The 26,352-nt window shown below is 40.5% G+C and overlaps 1 protein-coding gene across 1 annotated transcript in view; it reads right to left on the reverse strand.

The window, feature by feature from the left end:
* pcdh15b (protocadherin-related 15b) overlaps positions 1–26,352 on the reverse strand; it is a gene marked incomplete in the record, with an annotated part of 209,215 nt that overhangs the window by 25,558 nt on the left and 157,305 nt on the right. Inside the window, 9 exon segments of the mRNA XM_034214440.1 lie at positions 5,397–5,507; positions 6,719–6,727; positions 7,962–8,180; positions 8,747–8,923; positions 10,413–10,501; positions 11,554–11,784; positions 15,206–15,333; positions 17,721–17,861; positions 18,919–19,028. Of these exon segments, the coding sequence (XP_034070331.1) occupies positions 5,397–5,507; positions 6,719–6,727; positions 7,962–8,180; positions 8,747–8,923; positions 10,413–10,501; positions 11,554–11,784; positions 15,206–15,333; positions 17,721–17,861; positions 18,919–19,028 (1,215 nt within the window).

Genomic DNA, 26,352 nt, shown 5'->3' on the forward strand with positions numbered 1-26,352 from the left:
GAGCTATTTCGAGTAACAGTCCCTTGATGATTGCGCGCCAACTACCCAACATTGTTGAGAAATTCCCCTCTGTGTGCTTTCCACATGATAAAGGCAAAGGCTAGAGCATTGTAGACTGAGAAGGGAATCGCTTCTCAAGTTCTTCCACGATGGAGTTCATGTTTGGATTGGGCTGAATCCGTGGAACTGAGGCTGGAGGACCCTCTGCTTCCTTACCTCCCTCCCCTCCTCCCTCTGACGCTAGCGCCTCCAAGGAATCCAGAGAGTCCTCCGAGGCTCGGCTCTTCAAGACCTTCTTGAGGGGGATCTGTTTCCGATCTATCTGGCTGAACATGTTGGCCACCGACTTCTCAATGTCCGCTATGTTTTGGATGCTCTTTAAGATTCCTTTCAGCTCTTTTCGAGGAAGTTCGGGCTCCACAGGGAGGGGCGGCGGTGGCGGCCGGAGGGAGAGCGGGCGCAGGGTCGGTGCCTCCGAGAGCGGCGGGAGGACAAAGGTGGAATGACGCAGAAGCGTGGGCGACATAGGGGGAGGGAGAGGTGGAGGCGGGGGAGGTGGCGGCTGAGGTGGGGGAGGAGGAGTCTGCTTTCCTGTATGGTTGGAAGAAGGAGGGAGAGGAGGAGGAGGGGTGAACGGGTGGTGCGGAGGTGGAGATGATGGAGCAGATGTGGGAGGTTGCGGGGGTGGAGGGGTTGGTGGGGGGGGGGTTGATGGAGGATCGGGGATAACCTCCAAATGGACCTGAAGTGTTTCCTCCGCGCTCTGATTTCCGGTTAGATTTGCCCCGAAGCGCCTCAACACAGGAGGAGTTGGCTTGTGACACGGTGGAGGGGTCGCTCCATCGCTCTGGGTGACGATGATACTCGGGGGAACCTCTCTGGTCTGAGGTGTAAGAACATAGTGGGTAGGGGTGTGATTTTGATGCGGAGGAGAATCCGGGTAAATAGAAAGTATGATGTCCGGCGACAAAGATCCTCGAGAACCTCTGTTCTGCCTTTGCCTCATTTCCTGGAGCGCCTGTTGCTCAAACTGCCGCGCTTGTTCTTTGACCGTCAGCTTGGGTTCCAGACCCGGGCTCCCCAGGTCCGAATCCAACCCACGCTCAAATCCTGAATCCAGACCGGCATCTTTACTGTCCTTGAACTCGGCCTTCAGAAGCTCCAGCTCCCACTGAATGGGATCCATGACCACTTGCCTTCTCAAGGTGTCGTACATCTCCCTTCGATGTAACCTTGATGGGAGAGTCCAGCTGTACCCACCTCCTGATCCCCAGCCATTGTCACTGCCACTGTAACCTCCGAAGCCCACATCCCCTCCAGAAGAGCTCAGCCTCAGCCAGGCCTCTTGGATTCCTTTCCTAGAAGGGGAAAAATCCCCAAGAAGATCTTTTCTCCTCTGGCTTCTCCCAAGAGTCTCTGGGCTACTCAAAGTCCCGTCCTCATGGTAGATGGGGTTTTTGATTGTCAGGGGGTTTTCATCTGAGAGAAACGTGATGTTGGACTCAGACTTGGGCAGGTTGTTGAGAACTCGTCCGTTAGCAACGCACTGACGATGGGCCGCAATAGCTCGTGTGGCGAAATCTGAGATCAGACGTTGGTGGTCGTTTTCGTCCAAACTGCCACCGCTGCCGCCACCACTGTGGTTTGACCGATGGCTACATGCATGAAAGAAAATGTGAGAAAGAAAAAAGATGAAATGAAGGAAAAGATAATAAAGGAATTGCAGATAAAAAACGAGGAAGAGGAATGTTTAGTGAATTGGAAAGATGTAATTATATAAATCGAGGCTAAATTAAATAGAAGAGGGGGATAGGGACTGAATTAAATTCAAATTAAAGAGGAGAAATGCACCGAATGGTTAAGTGAAGTGTTTTATAAAGGGGAGAGACAACAGAAGGATACATAAAGAATAGCATAAAGGCAGAAAAACATAAAACATCTGCTAGAGCTGTTTGATAAATGAAGTGAAAGGACAGTTCACTTTAAGATAAAAAGATAAACAAGGACAGGGATGAGAGGGGAACGATGAGGAGTGTTAAAAGAGGTGACAGATTTCTCGTTGTGCTGTCTGTACCAGAGGGACATGGGATAGAGCATTACAAAATACTCTTGAAACACAACAGGAAATATTTAATGTATGCTAAAAGCGGCGAGCTACAAAGACGCTACAGCATCACGACTGAAAACAATGCTGGATCTGTTGGGGCAGGGATGGATATCTATGCCATGGAGTTCTGAGAGTATGCAGATTTTCCCTTCAACAAAAGACAGGTTGACTGAAGGTTCAGTCATCTGGAAAATATGTGGTTTAGTTTATGTCTTTGTTGAAACCCTGCATTCTCTTGGTACTTCATGGCACATGGCTGGCTACTTCCAAGCTAAATCCACAAATGCAAATTGTATAACCAATCAACCATATACTTTCAGCAACATAGCTTTGCTCTCTGATCTACCAAGGCACTACACATAACATATGAACCACTGACAAGAACGGATACAAAAACAACTAAGGCAAGAACCTGACAGCATAGTATCAAACTAATCCCAGGTGTGAAGCAATTTCCAGCATCCTATACTCACTTTTGTCTGTCAGTCAAAGATAAAAGGTGGATGGAGCAGAACAATAGAAGATGGACGGATGGAAGCGCCGTTCAACATGAGAATAGGAAAACATATAGTGATGAAATGACAAGTTTCAAAGTTGGGAAAGAACATTGCAACTTTTTTTTGGAATAAAAAACATTCTAATTATTTTAACACACATCTGTTATTGTTAAAGAAAGAGTAATACTCCTAAATATTTAACACCCGCAACCATGTCGGATAATTGAATCAAAAAACATTATTTTAGCTTTTTTCCTTTTAGTCACTTTTTTTGAAATAGTTGTTTTGGAATTAATACTTTGAAGATAATAACTTCATTTTAAAATAGCTGATTATTCCAATGCATATCATTCTGTTACTATGTAAGAAAAACTTGGCCAATCAATTGAAATAGCAGATAATATACAGTCAGTAAGAATGGACCTTTAGTTATTGCTATGTGTATAACTCAAACAACAAGTGATGACAATAACATGTGGCATTTTGCTAAATGACCTTGCATATATGTAACTTTTTAAAAACATGCTTCATTTAATGTCTCTTATAGTCAGTTAAGGAACTCCTCATTACTAGTAGGTAATTGAAAACAGACATTAAAAACCCAACTCTGTCAAGAGAACAGCCAAAGGTAATTAAAAGTTGAAAAAAGGCCTTGAAAAAAAAATCAGTCCACTGAGCAGCTTGATAATGGACATTCATTATGAAAGTGCACATTTTTGCACTTTCCAGGTTTTAGCCTCTTTAGGGATTATTTAATCTCTACAAGATGGCAGTGACACACACACACACATACACACACACACACACACACACACACACACACACAAAAGACCATCACTACCACAATTAAACATGCTTATCAATATAATTAATTACCGCCCTGGGTGGTCTTTATAAATTACGGGCTGCATTTATTTCAATTATCTCATAACCAAGTTCATTTCCTCACACATTTTTCAGAGGATTGGTGGAGGGTTAGCAGAGGATTGGGCTGGTTAATCACACACACACACACACACACACACACACACACACACACACACACACACACACACACACACACACACACACACACACACACACACACACACACACACACACACACACACACACACACACACACACACACACACACACACTGAATTCCCCTGTTGTCATTTGGAGATAGTTTGTTATATCTTGCATATGAATTGCTCTCATGTTAATAGGAGTGGGGAGGCATATCAAGGACAGACAGGGAACCGGTGATGCATGTAATGCTGATAAGAGTTCCTCTCAACTTCTTCTTCACGCTCCAGTGAGGAATTATAAATGAACTATCAGTGAATTGCCTAGAGTGTATGTATGTGTGTGTGTGTGTGTGTGTATGTGTGTGTGTGTGTGTGTGTGTGTGTGTGTCTGTGTGAGGTTGTTAAAACTTTCAGATAAAAGTTAATACGGTGTATGTACATATACTGTAGTCACTATTAGACTCACTCTTGTTTAACCAAATCAACCAATGTGTCAAACCAGGAGAAATCGGAAGGAGATAAATTCAAACTGAATTCGCTAGAAGGTACAAAGAAATGAGGAAGACACAGAAAGTGGTGAAGAGAAGGGGCTACATTTCCCAATAATAAAGCAACTTTTTGAGGCAGAAGAGAGTAGTAATCAGCACTTTTAGGAATTGAGACGTAGAATGGAATTAATAAAAAGTAATTTCACCATAATCATCTGAATGTCCACAACCTTATGATTAGGAATACTACAACTTTAAAAACAAACAAATTACTTGCAAAGCAAACATTCAATAGGCTCATATTGGCCAATCTTATACAATTAATTTTGAGGATTTTTATTTTGAACAGCGGTATTGAAAGCCGCCAATCAATGACACTCTTAAAGTGAAATTGAGAGGCTGAATGTCTGGCCTTCAGTTTATCTTTTGTATAGTGAGGGCATTGGTATGCATTAGAAGAAAGGAAATTGACAAGGAAAGAGCTGGACGCCACTGAACTGAGAGATACAATTGCAGGGTTTATTGCTTTCAAAAATCTGAGTTGTGTTAGTTTGATGTCGGGTTACGCGGCTTTGCTTAATGCCGTGTCAGTTATTTTGGCCATTGGAAAAAAGTGAAATGTCAAAAAAGAGCCACATGAGGCCACATCTCAACAGACTCATGATACATCCTTTCAAAGGCTCTAAATCTACGAGTGATTGTGGAAAGTTCAACAAAACAACTTTAGTGTGAGCCCACATGTGACACAGGAACGGTGGCCGAATCTGAATGTCTTGTTAAATCTAATGTTTTCTGTCCTATTTCAGGTTCTGTGTTTGAAAGCACTCCAACATTTTCATTAAGTAAATGATATTCAAAAGTGCATTAGTCCCAAGTGTGTGGAGCCATCTTTGTTTCCTTTCTTTTGTCTTGTCCCTTTTTACATTATTTCTGAAATGTATGAAAATAACCTTAGCTCTACTTCAGTGTGAAGCATCTTTTATATTTTGATACAAAGACCCATCTAAAATAATGACTCATGTAATCTTTTCTTGATATTGTTTATGATATATATTTCTTATTTCTCCAGTGTTAGTGTTATCATTCCTTTGCCATTTTAAATTGTGATTGTTTAAAAATGTAGAGAGATGTAATGTTATTCAGCTGACTGCATGGCTGGATACCACGAAGCTCTCAAAGCAGGCAAAAGGCACGCTGCCAAAGTGTGGAGCTGAAGTTTAACAGCCATAGAAATGTGAGTTAATGCCTCTGCTATGGCTCATTAATGCAAATGCCACTTTCACACTTCACTTACATGGCGTTGTCACCAAGCTCCTCGTACAGGTTGTTGGCAGTGCCTCCGCCAGGTTTGCCTGTTGGCAGGGCCATCTGGATTCGGGCTGTTTTGGCACACTCTGCCTGGCGTCTGGACACATTTGACAGGAAACAGTTAGTTATTTAAAGGTAAGTGAAAAATCCCAACCGTACAAAGAAGTGAAACAGTCTTATTGGGGTTAGGGTGGCTATATTTATAGATGATCCATCTCGGTATGTGTCGTTAAACAGTGCTCACGTCAACTGCTTATATGTGTTTGTTGTTAAGGTCATACTTTTTCATTTGTCAATCCAGCTGATTCTGATTCAAATATCTTAACTATTGGATGGATAACACTGACATTTTGTTCAGACATTGATGATTCGCTGTTGATGGAGCCCACTGACTTTGGAGTTTGCCTGACATTTTCTCTAGGACTTCAATGAGGTTGACATTTCTATTTGTTTTTTTGTTGGATGGAGACCTTTTTCCCCACACATATCCCTCTCAGGATGAATTGCTATCACTTTGCTCATCCTTTAAGATGTCCTCTATTTCAGTACAATAAGAAGAATAATTGCTTTATCACAAAATACCTACAAAACATTCCTATCAGGGATTGTACTTTGCATTTAATGCTATTTAGCAAATGTTAGCAAGCTGTGATGCTAAATTAAGATGGTAAACATTATACCTGCTAAGCATTTTAGCTTTGTCATTGTGAGCATGTTAGCATAGAGCTACAAGCCTGACTGCAGTAATTTAGTGAGTGGCATACTGGGTCCTTTTTTCCCCCTTGATACACTTTGTTAAATGTGCCTCTCTAAGTGACAGACTATAAAACATAATGCTGCAGTGTCTTCTGTGTCCAAAAGTGATTGAATTTCCCTTCATTTCCTAAGATTCTCTTGAATTAGTTGTGGTTATTATCTTCATGAGGGCCTGATGTTAAATAATAATAATAATAACGTACTTTCTGGTGCAGCGTGTTCACTTCATGTTTTACTCACTCATTTCCCAAACCATTAAAATGTTAATCTGTAATGTGCGTAACCAACTGCCATTGGTTTTCTTGGCCACTCAACATTATCCTGAGTTGACATGCTACATCATATATCCTAATAAAAGCCTCAGACTCGGACATTTACTGAATCCATGTTCTTCATTTGGCTGATTGTCTGCTGTCCTTTCTGTTTCCTCGCCCTTCCTGAGCTCAACCACTTCATTGTACAACGAGAGTCAACACATTAATCACAATGAGAGCTGTTTAAGACAGGAGTGACATTAATATTTTAGCATGGGATTAAGAAAACAGTACTCACTCCTTGAATCTGGTGGAGACAGACGCAGCAGACGGGGGAAAGAGAAAGAGAGGGAAAGATTAGTGATTATTAGGACCATAAATCACACAGTGCCTCTTGTTAGCCAGGTTTACTTATTATAATTTACAACCCGGTTGGACAATCGGTCTTCATTACAGTAATTTAGCAACAGAGACTAGTGATTATTATGCTGATGAATACTGCTCTGTTTTTCCTTTCTTCAAATCTCATCTCCTCGCCTCTCTCCACTTCAGTCCGTTGTTATTCATCTCTCTTCCTCAGCAGGATGAGAAGCTCTCCAAAATGCTCTGATCCAATTTATATGTGTCTGTGTGAGTGTGTGTGTCTGCTTGTTTATATGTTTGGGAGACGGATGAAATTAATAGCTTTTCACGGTGGTTAGCTAAACAAACTATTAGAATTGGCACCGTGGGACAGGCTGCCACGCTGAATCATCCTGGGAAGTGACTGGCTCAGGTGATAAAATGATAAATGCTGCTCGAGGACATCCCACGGGAGAGACCGTCTACTTTTCTGACTGTCTGCTTTCGCTTAAAAGAAATTCACAAGTTTCCAAACGACTTATTTTCTTTGTTAGAATTCCTATTCAAATTCAAATCCTTCTTCATATGTTTTAAGTACCTAATTCATACATTATACTCTAGTTGTGTTAAATTAATGTTGAAATATATGGTTTATTTTCAGACAACTACAATTATAGCAATGGCTGGAAGGCCTTATCCAAAAAATATGTTAGAATACAAGAGATTTGATAACTGCTATGAGGGTTACACTGTAACAACACATATGTTCCTAGTGAGGACATACATCCTTAAAATATTGCCAAACATATGTAGTATATTTAATAACTACATCTCAAAACAGTTGGCCAATGTTTATCATCAGGAGCAACCGCTGCATTTGTTGACCAATATTTTCAGCAAATCATTCGGTGTACTCATAGCAGTATGGAGACAATAAAGGAATTATAGATTGACTGCGGTGCCCATTTTTGGACAATAATAGAAGTCTAAAGCACTGACTAACAAGCTATCAGGCTTTGGATAGACAGGCAATAACAAATAACCTCTAACTGAGGAGTCATTCTCTTTATGGGATTTTTGCGAAGAAAGTGTAGAGTATTATAAAACAATCAAATTACAAGTTACATTTCTATTGTCCTTGATTAAGTGCCATTTTTATACCAAAACTGTGAGAAATATAACAAGTAATTCAAACGTACTGTCTGTAAGTGAAGATGACTACAAATATGGCGGGGACGCAGCAGACGATGATGATAACGGCCAGAGCCAGCAGCGCCCCCTCTGTGTAGCCGACCGTCTGCACAGCTTTCTTCACGCTGGTCACCAGTTCAGGGGTTCGGATCTCCAGAATCCGCCCGCCAGGAGGGAGGAAGGGCTGGAACTCTTTATTGATGTCCAACAGTTTACCATCCAGAAACCTTTGGGGTTAGAAATCAATGATCAAACTGACGCCGTGTTTATTTGGTGTAAACACTCAAATCTACAACTCATTAACAACGGCAAATAACGCGCAGTGAAGGCAAGAATGACAGCTAGATGTAAAACAGTTCTCTATGCAGTAAAGTGTTTACTAAGTCAGTCAGTTTCACGGTACAACCACAACAACACGCCTGTCCACTTGTTATACTACTGATCTGAAAATCTGATGTTTTCCTGGTTCAATCCCAACCCCTGCAGTCAACATGTCTTTAGTATTGAAGTGTATCGGAGTCACTTTAGATCAAAACTCCTCACCCTTCAAAAGGCTTCAAGTCAAAGCGAGGACGAGCAACATTTTGTTTGTACTTTTCTAATTTATTGGCTAAGCTGCCAGAAAGAACTCCAAAAAACGAATTGAGGCCAATTTAATTACAAAATTACTTATTTGCAACAGTTCAATTAATTTGAGTCCTTTCACATTTTATAATATAAAGACTTTGGAGAGCTGCCATTTTACATCTCATGGATGGAGTAACGTTCATTATCTTTTTGGCAGAGCTCTTACTTGTAGAGCTCCTGTCTAGACACGGCTCTGTTTGTCAGCGGGTCGATGGCGTAAATCATGAGGTCAGACTTGGTGTAGTCTTCCTGCTCCATTCCTTCACCATGGCGATGGGGCCCGATGGTTTCCACGACTACCTTTGCTCCCGGTACCTGTTCCTGGACGTACCGTTCCAAAATGCTGAGGATTAAGAAATAAGATATATTTATTGATGGGATAACACAACAGTCACAACACACACATTAATGTACATACATAAACGTACAAACAAGACTTTTATGACACACCACACACAGAAAAGACATGCGAAAACACACATGTTTTTTCATTTCCTGTAAGCTAGGCAGACTCACGCTGTGTGAAAGTGTGTCCAACCAGAAACACCTGCACACAGCAGGAACTGAGGTGTGTGCAGGTGTGTGAGTAAGAGAAAGAGAATATATCTAAACATTTGTATTTAAAACCTCATTATTAAGTCATTTGAGTAAGCAGGAAACAGACAAAGCTGTGAACAGGCAGAACTACCATAGCGTAGAATGAATCATGCAGTGTTTGTTTAGTAAAAACACATTTGGCTGACTGTGGGGGAACACTTCCGAAACAGACCGAACTGAAATTGAGGAAAGTAAAAGTAGCATTTAAGCTGCCACCGGGGTGTTGATAAGGTCATTTCATTCAGTGCTTGCGCCCCATTTCTTTTGAACGTCAAAAGAATATCTTTGATGGTTTAATGTTAGCTTCAAGAGACAGAGGGAGGACTACAAAGGCGTGTGTAGTCATATTATGTTCTGTGTATAAATCTTGTCTTCTCTATAACAGTTTTTAAGATTATGTGGAGGGTTAAAAAAATAACAGCTATCTTTCCTGCCTCTTCTTACAAGTAATGATTTGTTATGTTTTGCATTTGTTAAAAGTGTGCAAATGAACATGAGCGTAACGAGCCAGCTGGGTGGGCATGTGTTTCAATAGCAGGTAACAAATCAACATTGTGGAAATGTATCCTAAAAAACATTCCTAAATAAAATATGCCCTCATATTCCCATACAAGAATCTGAATATCTTACTTCCCCTAAACTTCAACACAAAACAAGACAAGCTACATCTATAAGTTTAGCATGGTTGGTTTTTCTCATTATTACATCAAGACATGTATTTACCCTGTAACGTAAAGTCCCAGTGAGAGCTCGAGTTCAAGAAAGCACTTCATTCTACAGATAAAAAAACGCTATTTATGAAGACTTTTTGTGCTCTCTATCAAGTCTTGTTGATTTCCCCATGGTAGCAATTACAGCTTTAGTCCTTCCTATGGAGGCCTGCCATAACTAACTCGATATGGAGAAGCCACTGAATTGCAATACTGCATCACTCACCTACTCGAATTAAACGTTTGAACTCTTGCTCACTTTGTAAGGCTTGCACTGACAATTTAAACATGGAAAGCAGGATGTTGTTTCAACTATAAAACTAACCTAAAGATAAGTATGTCACTCAGGGACTAACAATACGTGTCATGTCAGCAGAGGCTCAGAAGGTCATCGGTATGCTTCTGTAAAATGACCAGGTTTTTCTCAAGACATCTAAGTTTGATTCTCATCACTCATACTGCAGTACAGCCACCGTTATGATCGAATGGTACATCAACAACAAAGTGCTGCATTGTGTACGTTACCTGAGCAGCTTGTCTTTGTTTTTCTCCACATAGGTGGGAGGGACATTTGATACGACCACCTGCATGTCCAGCTGGTTAACGACTGACACCTACAAAGCAGAAAATACATTTTAAAACAATTCATTTCTTCATTTAAACTCACCTACAAACAGCATGTTTAGCTGGCCAGAAGCACTGAACTATAAGTTCTCTTTCCAATATAGCAATGCTTTGACAATTTCAATTTGTTTTACATTTTTAATTTGAATCAAGGTCATTCTGGGAGCTAAATAAATCTGATAGCAATAAAGTTCCACCATGTTGTTAAATGTGGAGAGTGTTTAACATGCAGAAAGCTGTTATAAACCTGCCACCAGTGAGCAATATCAATCAATCAATGTTTATTTATATAGCCCAATATCACAAATGTTACATTTGTCTCAGTGGTCTTCACAGTGTGTACAGAATATCAGTATGACAACACGACACCCTCTGTCCTTAGACCCTCACATCGTACAAGGAAACACTTCCGGAGAAAACCCAGTTTAAAGGGAGAATGGGAGAAACCTCAGGGAGAGCAACAGAGGAGGGATCCCTCTCCCAGGACGGACAGACGTGCAATAGATGCCGTGAAGTAAAAACTTCTTTGCAGCAATGTTGAGCGCATCATCAAATGAGGGAAACTGGATTCGCCTGTCAATACACTGATATTTATTGAGAGCCTGAACGGCCGGAGAGTTCACAGCGTATCACAGTTCTCATGTAAGATCCCAGCAAACTCTGAAGCCTAAAAGCGCCAAGAACCCAACTATACAGACAAGAAGAGGAGGGCCCTAAAACACGCGGGTTTTCCTTTAATGCATGCCAGATGTCGAGACAAAGACTCGTTGCATTGTAAACCCACATGAGCCAAGCTTCTCCCCCACAAGACATCAGATGACCTCTTGACCTGTGTCTTCCTGAGAAGCTATGGATCACATTACAGGCAGGAATACACTTCAACCATTAAACAGATTCCCGAGGACAAGTCACTAAACTCTATATACTTTAACAAGACCAAAATATTCCTTTACAGATGCCGTGTGTAAATTGAAAAGATAATACATTTGCAACATAGGTAGTCCAAATGTTTGGAAATGCATGTGTATATATAAACACATACCACTATCTCCGCTTTGCTGCTGTGTCCTTGGCCATAGTTGTCTGTAGCAACCACCTCAAATTTAAAATATGACCGCCTCATGTTGCGGTACATGATTGCCGTCTTCACCACGCCGCTGAAAGGTTCGATGATGAAGCCATCTTTGCTGTCTTTAGTGTTTTTACCGGCGGGAGGGGGAATGATGAGCCGGTACATCATCACGCTGTAGTTCCCAGTGTCTTTGTCGAGGGCCTGTGAAAAGAGGGAAATACAATCCCGACCGAGTGATTATTCTAATCATAGTGACGCCGCCACAATATCATCCTCATAATCACCAGTATGATCAGCACCAACATAAACACTGTGATCAAGTCATTTATCGCCATTATCTAAACAATCAATTATATTATATGATGCGTGATTACCATCATGATTGTGAGCCCACCTCCTTGATTCAATGTGTTTGAGGGGATAACAAAATGCAGCTGTCATGTTTATTGATTAGCTCAGAACGGATACCATGTCTTGTATGTGTCACTCCAGCAACAAATTATATATATAATGTTGCTTTTTTCCGGATTTATTTTATTCTCTTGGATAAACCTGCTGTGTGTTGCTTGATATAGCACAGGGAATCACCAGTAGGGGGTAAAATGGAGCTTTGTGCTGCATGCAGGTCTATTCATCTGCTCTGTCATTCTGGCTAACTATCAAGACTCTCTCTCATTCACACACACACACCACACAAACCTCACATACACGTCCAGACACACACTCAGACAGGCATTGATTTATTGCCGGGTCTTTACAAGAAGGGCTGGCAGTATAGACTACAGATTTTGCAGTGAGCACCCACCACATCAAAGGTAATGCTATAACAGCAAGAAACAAACATTTATAATTTTTTTTATGGCAAGGGAATGAGAAAGTGGAAGCAGGAAAGAGAAGAAGAAGTAAAGGAAATATGGAGGCATACATGTAAAAAGGCGAGGGAATAAGGGAGGACTGAGAATAGATGTACAGATCTATTTTTCGTCGTGTAACTTGCAGTGGTGAGAGGCACTAACTTTTCAGCAATACATCAATAATATCAACCACCTGTTTGAACTGAAATAGCACAGGTGTGGAGTACAGACCTGATTATTTTCTATAGCACCTAGCGAGAGTGTCCCAAATCCACATGCATTCAAACTCTAAGCAGGATTAAGGGAAAAAATGTGTTTTAACATGTTTTGCTCCCTTTAACAAGCAGCACTCTAATTGTGTCTTTCCTCCCCATGATGTGCGCTGAGTGACAGTGTCCTCAAAAAATATATATATTGACAACGCACTTACAAGAAGAAAGCAAGTGCTGTAAACATTTCAGTGCTTTTAAAGCCTTCCTCATCTAATGTTTAGCCCTTTTTGAAAATAAATCCACTTTGTAGAGGCTAAAACACGAGTCACCTCTCATGTGAAAGCTTTTTTACAAGATGACTGAATCATTTGGTAAGACACGGAAGTAAGTAAATGCTTCCATTAATGTCCAAGGCACAGCTGTGGCAACAAATGGGAGAAAGGCAAACAATTGCTCACATGTTGCTGCAAAAATCATCAACCCATTCCAGTTATTTTGTGGCATGATTTTCATATTCCTACTATTTCACTTTGGGATGACCATGATGGAGTATAAAATGATTCATGCTTGGGTAATTTCTCAGAAAGCTACAGGATCATTTCTGCTGCTGTGGCGTTTTGTCATCTCAAACTGATGCATTATTTAAACTTGAGTTCCTGGGTTGTATTATATCTTCTCACGAGTGCCTCGAGCAACACTATTACAGAAATGCAGCTGCTTGAATTGAGTTTAATCCCAGGGCTTTTTGTGGTATGGACACACACTGAAAGGAAAGTTTGAAATGAGTTTTTAAAAGAGTAAGGGAAAGGTTGGAGAAAGATTAAAGGGCACATCTTGCATTTGCATTAGTCGTGGTGGGAGAAGTGACACACGTCTTGGGAAGAAAATGTGAAATATTGGTTTTGAGGAACAAAAGACTCTTGGGAGGTCCTCAGTAGGTTTGCCAATGTGGGATCAATCTGCAATCTGATCAATATGTGTGTTCTTGCAGCCTCTGAGGGACAAAAGACTGAAGCATATGCACTCGAACACGTTGAAGCAATACACACAGGTTACAACTGTAGCCACTCACTCACACAATCCTCATTAAGACAACGTGCATGCTTCAGACAGATGTGATGGAATTAGCCATACTTGAGTGAAAACGCACATTTCTCAAACTTTCCCTCCGCCTCTTGTCTCACTCACGCTTTCATCTGAATGTTAGCAAATGTGCCGCGAGCATCCCTGTCCATCTCTGGAGTCCGACCCCCCCCCCCTCCTCGACTCGATCCACCTATCCATCCACCCATGAATCATGCATGTCTTCCCTAACTTCTCCTGTCAAGTCCGTTTGTCTCGCAGCAGGATGGCAGTTATCGAACCATCTATCTTCGCTTTTCCTTCAAATCTCCAGATCTACCGCCTCTCCCTGTGGTGATCGAGCCGACTAGCAGGCTATTAGTGTTCCCTGTCAGTCTGTTCAAGTATTTAAAGAGGTCAGATGACTTTAGAGCATGTTACTGTAAACCAGCTCCAGCTTTGACACTGACGATCCATATTCAAAACCACACCGCCCTCAGGTATTGCGAAAAATAATTTGATACGAGTGATAAAAGCACCTTCTTTACTGTCTCTCATCTTCCCTGTAACTCCCACACCGTGTGATCTAATGAAGCAGGAATATCTAAGAATGATCTTAAAAACTGTAATAAAATACAATAGAGCCTACTTTTCTGCCGGAGAACCCGCAGGAGTCTCTTGTGGCATCCAGGCTCATTAAAACATATTGCTTCTTCTCAGATAGAGGCTGGATGACCCATTTTGGGCCCTAAAAGGCATTTTAATGATACGAGAGTCGCTCAACTTGTTTACAATGATATGAAATCCTCCAGAGTTAGGTGAAATAGACAGAGACACAAAGAGATGTGTCAACTCACAGAGATAGAGGTGGATGTCGAGGGAGAGAAACAGAGAATAATCGTAGCAGTTTATCTTATTTCTCACCGGACTGAATATTATCTTCATTTAAAGTAAACAACACAAGTACAGTACAAGCACGCAAATCCTCACTGGCACTGTGAGCCCATTAACACTGAGCTAAATAAAGGTGGAAGCTGTCAAGGCTACTTTTCTGTCCACGTCGTAATATTTTGAGTCTCACATTAAAATAAGGGGTATTATTTTAGGTAGGAACTGGTAACACAAGTGCGTGTTCAAAGCTATCCATGCAACAATATTACAAACTGAAGCCTAAAGAATTGTAATAAAGTAAGTTTGGAACAGATGATTGTATTAATGTACTGTAGAATGTGTGCATATGTATTGTTAGCCCTTACTTTATTGCTCCCTATAAAGAAAACATAATCTCAGCCACAGCAGGGAGTGGGTGGACTCATCCTTAAGGTGGATGCTCAAGTTGGATCTTATGAAATACTATTTGAACAGCAGTGGCGACGACTGAAACCATAGCAAGTAGGCTTTGCTTCATTATTAATATTATATTTCCACATGTTCCTACACTTTAACCTCCCCCTGCGGTTTGATTCGATGTGTGTGTGTGTGTGATTTCTGTACCTGTACTTTCAACACGGAGGTGAACGTTTTTGCATCTTCAGCAACCCCTCCGATGTAAAGAGGTCTGGAGAAAAACGGCGGGTGGTCGTTCTCATCCTGGATGTCGATTACCACTCTAGCTGTGTTGGCTAGGAGACAAAAAAACACAATCATTAAACATTATGATACACGTTTGCATCTAGCACTGGAAAGAGTGCAGGAAGGGATCTTCTGTTAAGCGTGTTGTTCAGTATTTGGGAAAAACATCGATGAAGTCAGAAATGAATTTAGATGGACACAGAATCACCTGTAGCTAAACCTGTGCCTCGTCGCAGCTAGGACATTACAAGCAGCTAGCTTTTGCATTGCCTGCTGGTGTCACACCTATAAATATTGCAGCAGCTGTTGCTATCTTTGCTTGTAGGTGATAAAATAGACACTGCTTATCTAAATTGGCACTGCTGTCCTTTTCTATAGGTATTAGAGGTTGGCAAGTGTAAAATGGGTCTGACAATGATTGAGCAGTCTCTCCTAGTGGAATATCTGCAGCCAAAGTCAAAACACATTTCCATGAAATGATCAGCAATGTTTTAAGAAAAGACAGACAGGTCATGGATAGTTAAAGCAAACACACTGAAAACCTGGTTTAAAATATCAATCATCTCCAAGCAGTAGTAGCAGTCAAAGATAATGTTTTAAAGACGACTGAAGGATTGTTTGCTTCATTTTAACAGCTGATAGAAGAGAAATACTGAAAATGTGCTGTGGAGAACATAAAGAACAGGATGCTGCAGTGGAGGTGACCCTACTCTGAACCATGATCCCATTTTTGAGATAAACACATCAGGCAACTTCACTGGTCATGACCGTTGACAACATCGTGGTCTTTCCAAGTAAAACGTATTTAAAAATGGTCTAAAAAAAGTATGTGGCAAGTATTACACTGTTAGAGGTATTGTTATGTATACACTCACACAAACTGCGGTACATCCATTTTAAATGACCAAAAATAGATTTCAACATTACTGTAATTCAACTGCACATTCGGTACAGAACCTTTTGGCAAGGAGCCTGTGTCATTCATATCCAGCAACTTAGACCGACTCACATTCAGTCTTATCTGTCCAAAAACAGGGAATTGTGAAACGACAACACAATAAATCAACCAAACTGTGTAAAAGGGTGGAAATCATGTGCCAAAAGGGAAATACAAATCCCAGGATTGTGAAATGCAAACTGTTACTCCATCAAAGACAGAACTCATTTCAAAAGCAATGTTGGATAAATGGAACTATGCAAACAAACCAGCGTAAGCAAAAGCCATTAAGACAAAACAACAAAACGTCTATTTAGGATTCGAGTAAGGAACCCGGATTAACACCGTTAGAACATTATTGATTTGCTGCTTGATTAACATGTGCACCAAAAACAATTGCTTTTGTTAATGACTACATTGATCTGCAGTTTTAATACTTCCTAAAAATTAAATTCCAACAGTGTGGTGAATGGCATGTGGTAAATACTTTAATTACAGTAAACATAAGAAACCTGGGGAGCTGAGCATCAATTAGGAAGAATGAGGGTAAATCTTACGTAAGTAAGAAATACAAAAAAAGAGAGAAACCAGCAGATACAGAAAGTTAAAATAAGAAAGAAACAAGAAAGAATGAGGCACTAATTAGAGCTTTCTCACTTTAATTTAAATTTAAACCGTGAAAAACATTTTCAAATAAAATGGAATTATTGGAGGGATTGAAAAGTAAAAGTACCAAGTGAGAGAAATATAAAAGGCTTAGTGCTGTTTTAGGAATACGGCATGTTCTGTACAACTTCACACTGACCTGATCATTCTGTTCTCATATTTGGAAATGAGTCTTGGTAGCACTAACTACTGTTCAGATCAAAACAAATCCAAACTGCACACCAACTTTATTTGGTCACTTTTCATCAGTGCATTGTGGACAGTTGCATACTTGCATATCAGCATTTGATAGCCAATGAGAAAGCATTTTAAACAGCAAGCAATCGTACAGACAATCTGGTTCAGCCTTCAGGTTCAATAGAGAACTGAGAAAGAGGAAAGGGATTATTGAAGGTAACAACAGCAGCCAAGGCCAAATGAAACATGTCTTCGAAGACGAATAACTGTATCGAAAAGGAGAAGAGGTCAAACGTAGAGAACATGAGAGACAGCTTTAGAGAGAAAGAAAGTGTGAGTGAAAGACAGAGGTAAGTGCATGTGAAAAAGAGAAAGCTAAAGCCTGTGGCAAGTTTATCTTAACAATATCACATAGAGGGTAATGCACTGCTTTTCTCTGTGTGTGTGTGTGTGTGTGTGTGTGTGTGTGTGTGTGTGTGTGTGTGTGTGTGTGTGTGTGTGTGTGTGTGTGTGTGTGTGTGTGTGTGTGTGTGTGTGGGGGGGGGGGGTAATTAGAGAGAAGACAACTTGTGATGACTGAGGTGATGCAACCCGATGTCAAAAGTTAGTTGTGTAACCTTAGAGGAGGAGAGATCACAAACACAACCACGCACTCACTCTTAGAGGGGACCCTGAGGTTGGAGGACACCACTCTCATTGAGTCTGCTTCCACCTTCAGGATGTAGCTGGAGTTGGCCTCGTAGTCCAGGTGCTTGGCTGTTGAAATCATTCCTGTTGTTTCATTTAATGCGAACATACCTGGAGAAACAAGAGATAAAGAAAGACAGCAGGAGTGGGAGAAACAGAGCACAAATATATAATAAAACAGTTTGATAGTAAGTTAGTTTAAAGGAAAGTTTAAAGTGTCATACAGAGTAACAAATGAAGGTGTTAGCACTTTCAACAATTTTTTTAATTGGAAATAGATTTCAGCTTTTACTTATCAGTATAAGTAAACGTTGATTGCACAATGTAATGAGCATAGACAAATGAGTACCCTCTGCCTTAAAACCAGTCTCCCTAAAAGCCTCGCTCTCCACACCCCGGGAACATTAAGCATGCAGAGGCTATCTCCTGTGCAGAGTTGCTTTTTTTTTCAATGAAAGAATCTAGCATTAGCTCAAAAGTGGCTAAACGTCTCCAGATGATCATTGCTCATGATTTGCATAAAGCTGAGTAGTTGTTTCGGTCTCAGTGGGAGACATACTGCCTGCACAGACCCTGTACTGTTAGCAGAACATCTGTGGACTCGGAGGAGCCTTGGGAATGAATCAGAATACAACATATTTCTTGCTTTTCCCTAATGATGTGAAAAAGGCTGAATTTGTCGCTAGTTGCAAGCTCTGAGGATAAATGGAAAGCGATCCGGTTGACTTTGAAACAGTGGCGCCAACAATAACACCAATTGGAAACACTAGGAAGTTGAAAAGTGGTGTATTGCAACTTTAAATAGGAAGCTTAAGTACACGGCCAAATGACTAAACCATGGCCAGACTTGACAATTAAAGGGTTTCAAAATCTGATAAAATGAATATGCAATTTAATTCTTGTATGAATTTGATCAGGTTGTGTCGACAAAGTCAAAGTTGGCCTTCTCCAGTAGTGATGGTGGCAATAATGCACGTAAAGCTGTTAAGTTATTGTTATTAAACACCAGAAAAGGTTTACAAAGAAAATGGTTATTCATAAACGTATACAAACACAGTCATGACTCGCAGCCATAAATAACTTGCTATGGTACGTGAACCAGCAACTTTATCTGCAGTGAATTCAGCCAACTGCAGCCCACAACAGGCCCTTCTCAAAGTCTGCTCACCTCCCTGGTTGCCATCGGTGATGGAGTAGACGATAGTTTGATTGACAGCAGCGGCCATGATGGCTCCCACCGGGGTTCCTACGGCAGTCTCCTCGCTCACTGGTAGAAACCTGGGAAAGGATCAGTCGATCAATATCAATGGATAAGAATATTAAATATGTATATGAATGTGGGGGCCACTTGCTCTCAAGGGTCGGCTGCAATTTGGCAAGTTATGTCAAACTGAGTTATATCCGTCAAATACATTCCCCCTTTTTTTAATTTCCAGACAGCTTATGTACCTCAGCTTTTCCTGAAAGATAAAGCATAAACTCTGTAAACAGAGTTGACACTCAAAGAGCCACTTTGGGCATAGCAATCAGGCAGGAAGTTGTTCTTGTGGTGGAGATAAATCATTTGAACACATCATTTTATAATATGAAAGTAATATCTGACAACACTGATCATCAATGCACTGCTGTTGAGCAATCATTACAGTATGATGAATGTCAGTCTTACATCAGGACATGCAGGTGGTCAAATCAGTCTCTAACACTGAAAACGCACTGCGACAAACTGGCATGAAATGAGTCCTGTTTAAAAGTACCAAATAATTGTATGAATATACTGTACGGTTATCTTGGGCAAATGTTGGAATCATTTTTAATAATTAGGGCTGCAACTGTCAATCTGCTGGTTGTTAAATGTCAGAAGAGAAGGTAAAGAACAGCCCACCATCATTTTTCATGAACCCAACAGGACGCCTTCAAATAGCATATTGAAATGGAGATATAATGGAAAGCGATCCGGTTGATCGCTTTCCATTATATCTCCATTATATCTTTTTCTTGGAAAAGAGAAAAACCGAAAATCCTCCCATTTGAGAAACTGAGAATTTCTGATGTGTGCTTGTTAAAAAGATATATAGAGATAAGTTGATCAGATAAATAGTAACAGTTGTCTGTTGATGAACTAGTGTGTTGTCAACAAAGTGTTTCCACCCATAACAACATACATCACTGAAGTTGTAAAACACACACAGCTCGCAGCGTTGGTCTTCTGAGGGCAGTGTTTCACACACAGACTTGACTTGGTTGGGTATTTGCTATACATGTTTGTTTTGAGAAATCTACTGAAAAGCATTCATCCAATGGCGTTAAACAGAGAGAGAGAGAATATCTGGTATTAAGATAAAAGACGTGGACATAGAGCAGTGATTCCTATACATTTATTCATGTAGGTGTCCGGACAAAATATCATTGACTGCCACATATTATAATTGTTTACTTTTTGGGTAACATCTTACTTGCTCTGCTCCCACTTTCTCCCTCTCAAAAAAAACATTGGCTGTGGCTGTCTTTTCAATCATTCATTGAAGAAAGTGTGGGTGTGCCTCCTACTGCGCAACCAAAACACTGAATGTATTACTGGTGCACATTGTGATTGTGATATGTGATGTTAAAACATTGTGTTATCCTGTATATTTGTAAAAAAAACAGAGGGTCTGACAGGCCTTGTTACTGGCCTGAGCCAGGCAGTTAAATTACTACATCAACAACTTCCAGAGGTCTTGTTTTTGTCCACCTGCGTCTCGTTGCATGTGGTGGGTTGATTTCCCTGCTTGCAACCCTGATAGAATTTCTCAGAATCTGACAAGTCTCACATTTCCAGCAGATTTCGCTCAATTGAATAAACCCCAAACAGTCATTAGGCCAACTGTCACAGCTGGCTAAACATTATAACATGGGCTACCAACTGGCTTGGCTATCAAGTAATCACAACGTGATAAATGGGACTGTTGGGAGGCGGGTGTGTGTGTGTGTGTGTTAACTTCAATTCTAGCTCATTGCACCTCCAACCACCTGTTCCTAAACGCCCACAACAGCAAGTACAGTAATAAACCTGAAGTTTATTGAATACATCGAGATTAAATGGGGGAAAACATTTTTTTTTGGCAATGCAACTTCAGGAAGTTTAAATAACAGCAGAAGGCCATTTACAACACTTTGAGTTGCGTTGCAGTAAAAGCACAGATGTTACAAATAACATGAACTAGTGTCCCAGTCAGCAGTGACAGTGGAGCAGCATGCACACCAGGACCCTCAAGCCACCATCAATTCAATCATTTACACCTCTGCCTTTCCTACTGTGGCATGGCACAATGTCTTCTTTGTGAAGCAATGTTTTTATACATATACAGTAGAAGGTTTTTTGGTGGTCAATTTCTGCCATAATTGTAGTTATTTGCGTGATTGTTTTTATTTATTTGTATTGTGTCAAACATAAATAACTGGCCATGCTGGAACAGGTTTAAGGACATCCGCTTTGTTCAAAAGAGACCAGCAGCCAGAGAAACCAGAGCAAATACAAATAATACTAAAAAAAGAAATGCTCCTTATTTGTTGTCCAACCTTTAAAAACATGTATTTAACATTTAATAATCATTAGTTTCTGTCATCGTGAAATGTTTCTTCAATTTGTACTTTTAATACATATTTTCTCAACTGATCACAATATGAAAATACAGACTAAAGTGCACGACAGTAATTTGCCTTAGAATATATTGTGGTTGAGGGGATAGAAGAAAAGAGCAAAACGGGTTAAAACCAGTCCCTTACCGGACTTTATGTTGTTATCAGCAAAGAGCCAAACCTGACATTAATGATTCAAAACAGAAACGATTTAAGTCACATCCATGTACCGATCAAATTATACAGAATGGAGCTATCATAGGATTCAAGGAACAAGCTTTTTCTGAACTCACCAAAAATGCAAATGAGTGTGTTTCCACGGTCATTCATATTGTGCACTCGGAACAGAAAATGATTAAACCACAAGTCTGCAGTTATGTAGTCTAGCCACGGCAGCAGCAGCACAAATATAGGCCTTCAATACATTTGGGCTTGTTTTATAGTAATAACTTATACACATTTTTTTTATACCTCTGCTTTTGCTGAAGTATTTGGCCCTTTCTGTCTCTTATGTAATGTTCCTCTTTCTCTTAAATCCACCCACTTCTTCCACACTAAAATGCCTATTTCCCCTGATACACCTACATTCATGTCCGCCTGCATTTTTCATTCTGCATCCAAGTGTCCTCTTACCGCCATATTTGACCTCGTTCCCCCAAACTCTCTTCCCCCCCGGCTGCTGCTTCCAGCCAACATCCCAACAGACCTCGGCTACAATTGTTATCCATTCCTCCATCCCTCTCTCCACAATGGCTGTTTGACAGGGGTGAAGAAGCACAATTGAGAGGATGCCCACACACGTGCACACACACACACACACTAGCTGATACACCAGACTTCTTGCACACATACAATACAATGATAGCATCCCACATCTACGTCAAAACGCATTCACTGGCATACAGATACACACCGCACATGAGAAGTGAATGGCAGTCCAGATAAACACACACATGCACACACAGCTCATTATCGGGCCCTTATCCGCCTCCTGTCCTCTCTAATCATTCTGTCCTTACTACAGCAAGCTGGGCTCACACTGATAACAGAAACTGACACACGTGCACACAAATGTGCTTCTTTATATACTTGCGGGTGCCATTGTAGTGACTTTTATTGCCAGCTTATTCTAACTGTAATACAATAAGAACCCTAAATCCCACTCTTGACCATAAAGAATGACAGTTCTACTTTTTGGCGATGGCATTTTTGAGACGGTGTGAATGGAAAATGTTAAATAAACATCATTTATATAGCACTTTCCCAGTCTTTGCGACTCCTCAAAGTAGTTTTGCATACACAAGTCAGAATTCAACTATTCAGACTGAAGCAGAGGACGCCATACAAGTTGCCACCTGCTCAGGGAAACATCCACACACATCCAAACACATTCAAAAGCATGTGCACACATTGAAACACCATTTGCCAGGCCATCGGGAGCAATTTAGGGTTCAGTATCTTGCCTGAGGACACTTCAACATGTCGACTGCAGGGGCTGGAGATTAAACCTCGACTTCCCATTGGTGGACGACCATTATCCGTGCTGAGCCACTACCACCCCAGAACAAATCTTGGTAGTGATTTTCATATATAGACACTACACAGGCAAACACAGCTGAACAGACTGAATATATGCCGTGGTAAATCTACCCTAACAGGGCTGCAGGAGTGTGAATGGATAATGATAGATGTTTGCTATGATTCTTTCTTATATCCACTGTCATTTCTTCGTCTCACTTATTATGCTTTCCCGCTTTTTAGCCAGTCTCTTTCAGATATGTAGGATACATCATCTTCCTTATTATCATTCTTTCTTCTTTCTCTACTGGAATTCTGTTTAAGTCCTTTCTCTTTCTTTATCTGTTTGTATCTATTTTTCACGGCCATCTACAATATCCTCGGTGCTTTATATCGGTTGGCCTCTAGCAATGTGTTCTCACAGGAGGCGCTTTTTTGTTCTACACGACAGTCACGTTTCATCGACTTTGTGACCTACTGTACGCTGTGTGGGAGGCCATGCCTGAAAGACAGAAAGGCAAACCCAAGTAGGACAGATATTATTAGCTAATATTAGCAGTAATTGGTTTTATTATTATCTTAGCTGGGCATATGCTGGTGATATTTCTTGATGACCAGCCGCTACATTAATCCCAAATGAAAACGCTGTCCTCTCCTCCTGTTGTCAGATCTCTCACTGTATCTCCCCCCGTCCCTTCCCTTTCCAGGGGGTTATTCATTGACTGCAGGAATTTTCATTAGGGGAATGTAAAGCGTGGGATCTTAACTGCCTGCAATAATAAACTTTAGAGGCTGGCAGGAGCTGTGTAAGTGATTTCTTCTCCTGCTGTGGTTATTTTTCACTGCTGAAAGGCTAACATTTTCAGATCACATGTGCTTACAATTTCAAGAGCTTGTTGAGACATGCTGGTTGAGATCCAAACATTTTTCGATAAGGCAGGTGTTGCAATTTCACAACCCTTTGACTCAGTATGAGGTTGTTCAAACTGTCGCTTTTCATCTAACATTAGCGTAGAATGGTGTAGTAAAATGTTGGTAGTTAGACAATATTGGTGATTTATTACAGATGCCAAGGCATGTAACTACTGTCTTTTCCTATCTGTTTATTATTTCTGCTTAGTACTGTCTGAAAAATCCCTCTGGCACTCTCCATCTTTCTCCAACCCACATCTGCCATAATGGCTCTGACACACGACCTCTGTATATTTGACACTCTGAGAGATACAGAGAAACCGATGATCTTTTCTGAGAGTCTTTTTTCTCTTTCACGGCCCTCTTCTCACCTTTTGCTTTACAGTCTTGTCGTAATTGTCAACTTAGAGTCAAACGGGTTGGCATCTCTCAAACAGGCTGACCTTTATTGGAGCATGGTTGAAGTACTAATACATAAAGCATACGCGCAACAGAGCAGCGAAGGATAAGAGAAGCAGCAATATGTACAAGGGCTTTTTGAGAAAAGAAGGGACTCGAAGCCAAGGCGATGTATAGAGTATTTGAGAGTCTTTATATGTGTGGAAATATGCTGCGACAAGAACTTCCATTTAACGTCAGTTCTGTACAAATCATTGGTCCAGCGTATCTGTATGTACACAGGCTGATACCATCTTCCCCTCGCAGTCTCAACCACACACCACAGTCCATTTGTTTTAAAAAGTGTTATTGAAAAACTCAAGTCCAATGAATAACAAAAACCCTGGCTTTTACATATTTGTTGAATTTATCATATTGGATAACATAATGGACTCCGCACATTGAGGTCAACACCTTTATCCAACTGAATATAAAGGAGAATTAGTAACTGTAAGATAACTTAGCTACATAACAAGTCTTATGGTTTCAACCAAAAATAATTCAAATGATTAGAACTTCCACTTCTAGGGCTAAGGTTATGTGGTGTACAGTAAGACTACTGTTGTGTTTGTGGATTTTGAATAAAAAGGCATATATTGTAACTGTTGTTTTTGTTGATATGGACGTCTCAAATAAAAGCCTATGATGGAAGAAACAGACGGCACTCAAATGTCTTAAAGTTATCCCTATGCGTGTGCTGCCGTGTGTCATGCTGTATGTTGAGTTGTTTTAAAGTCACATGTGTGTGTGTGACAGTAATAGAGTGAAGAGACATGAGGAGATGGTCGTGATTTTTCTTGTGTCATCATGATTAAATCCTCTGTCTCTTGAAACCACCTCATCAATCTCCCATCATGTTACTTTATGTATTCTTATCAGACGATTGACAGTTGCAAGCACGTCTACTAATGAGAAATACTTAAAAAATGACTTCACTGTGTACAACCATGCTGAAAAAACGTAGATACTCATTAAAAGAGAAAAAGGGACTGGTGTGGCATTGAGTCATGCTGTACTGTGTGTAAAGTAGCGTTCACAGTAGACGCAACTGTCTCCAGCCTTTATTCTACGCTTTGAGAAGACAAACAGTTAACATCAAACAAGTAAGAACTGACCATGCAGACAAAATGACTGGAAAGCAGCCAGCTGTTTGTTCACAAGCTGTTTTCATCCTTCCTCAGTGTCATTTATATTCATTGTTATGCAATCAATTACTAAATGCCTATGGATGAGTTATAGGAGTTTTACTGTGTCGTGAGTAAGTGAGCCCAATTTAACTTTTCTTTTGTTATGTCGGTTTGGCAATCTGGGAATTAAAGACAAGGAAATCATCGCTATTGTTATTATAAAGAGTAGTTAGATAGGTGGGTTTAGGGGTCACACAAACCTCCATGGAAAGTTGCAAGCATTCAGGCCCTCTTTTTCTTTTCAGGCTCCAAAACATCAATAGTGTAGGTTTATTATTTATATAAGCAAACAAGACAATTCTTCGGGTGAGTGATTTAACAGAGAGAGATGTCCATCTGCTGCGTACAATATAATTACATCCTACCTCTGCTATTGGTGGTATTTATATTTCAATTAGTGTATTTGCTGTTCAGCTGCCTTAAGCAGGCTGTTGCCATCTGTCTGCTATCATCCGTGTCAATTACCTGCCATTTTTTTCAATTGTGTTCATTACGTTTTGTATGCAATAATTGTGTGAAATAACCTTTGTATTCATGTGTGTCAGCTTCTACCAGTTCCTGTGTTGTTTGGAAGGACATGGGTATTTCTGTTGGATCAGCTAAAGCAAAGTCTCATCCAATTAGCCGAAAGCACAAAGGTTAAACGAGGAAAGGACACGAGTGTGAGAGGAAGAAACACGTGAAATGAAGATACCGTTACACACTTGGTGATGGATGAGTAATACCATGCTGAATAATGTATTGTTTTTACCTGAGGTAGACCAGAGAAGATGTGTTAAACATATTTTGCCTTTATTGGTCTCCATTACGTTTGCTGGAAGTTTTGTAATTCAGCCCCAGTGCGTTTTATGTAAAGTGATTACCACACCAGATTCCATTTCAAAAATACCCTTTAAAAGCCTAATTTCTTTCTAGTACCCGAGGTTGGT

The sequence above is a fragment of the Gymnodraco acuticeps genome, unplaced genomic scaffold, assembly GCF_902827175.1.
Source record: "Gymnodraco acuticeps unplaced genomic scaffold, fGymAcu1.1, whole genome shotgun sequence".
Lineage (NCBI taxonomy): Eukaryota > Metazoa > Chordata > Actinopteri > Perciformes > Bathydraconidae > Gymnodraco > Gymnodraco acuticeps.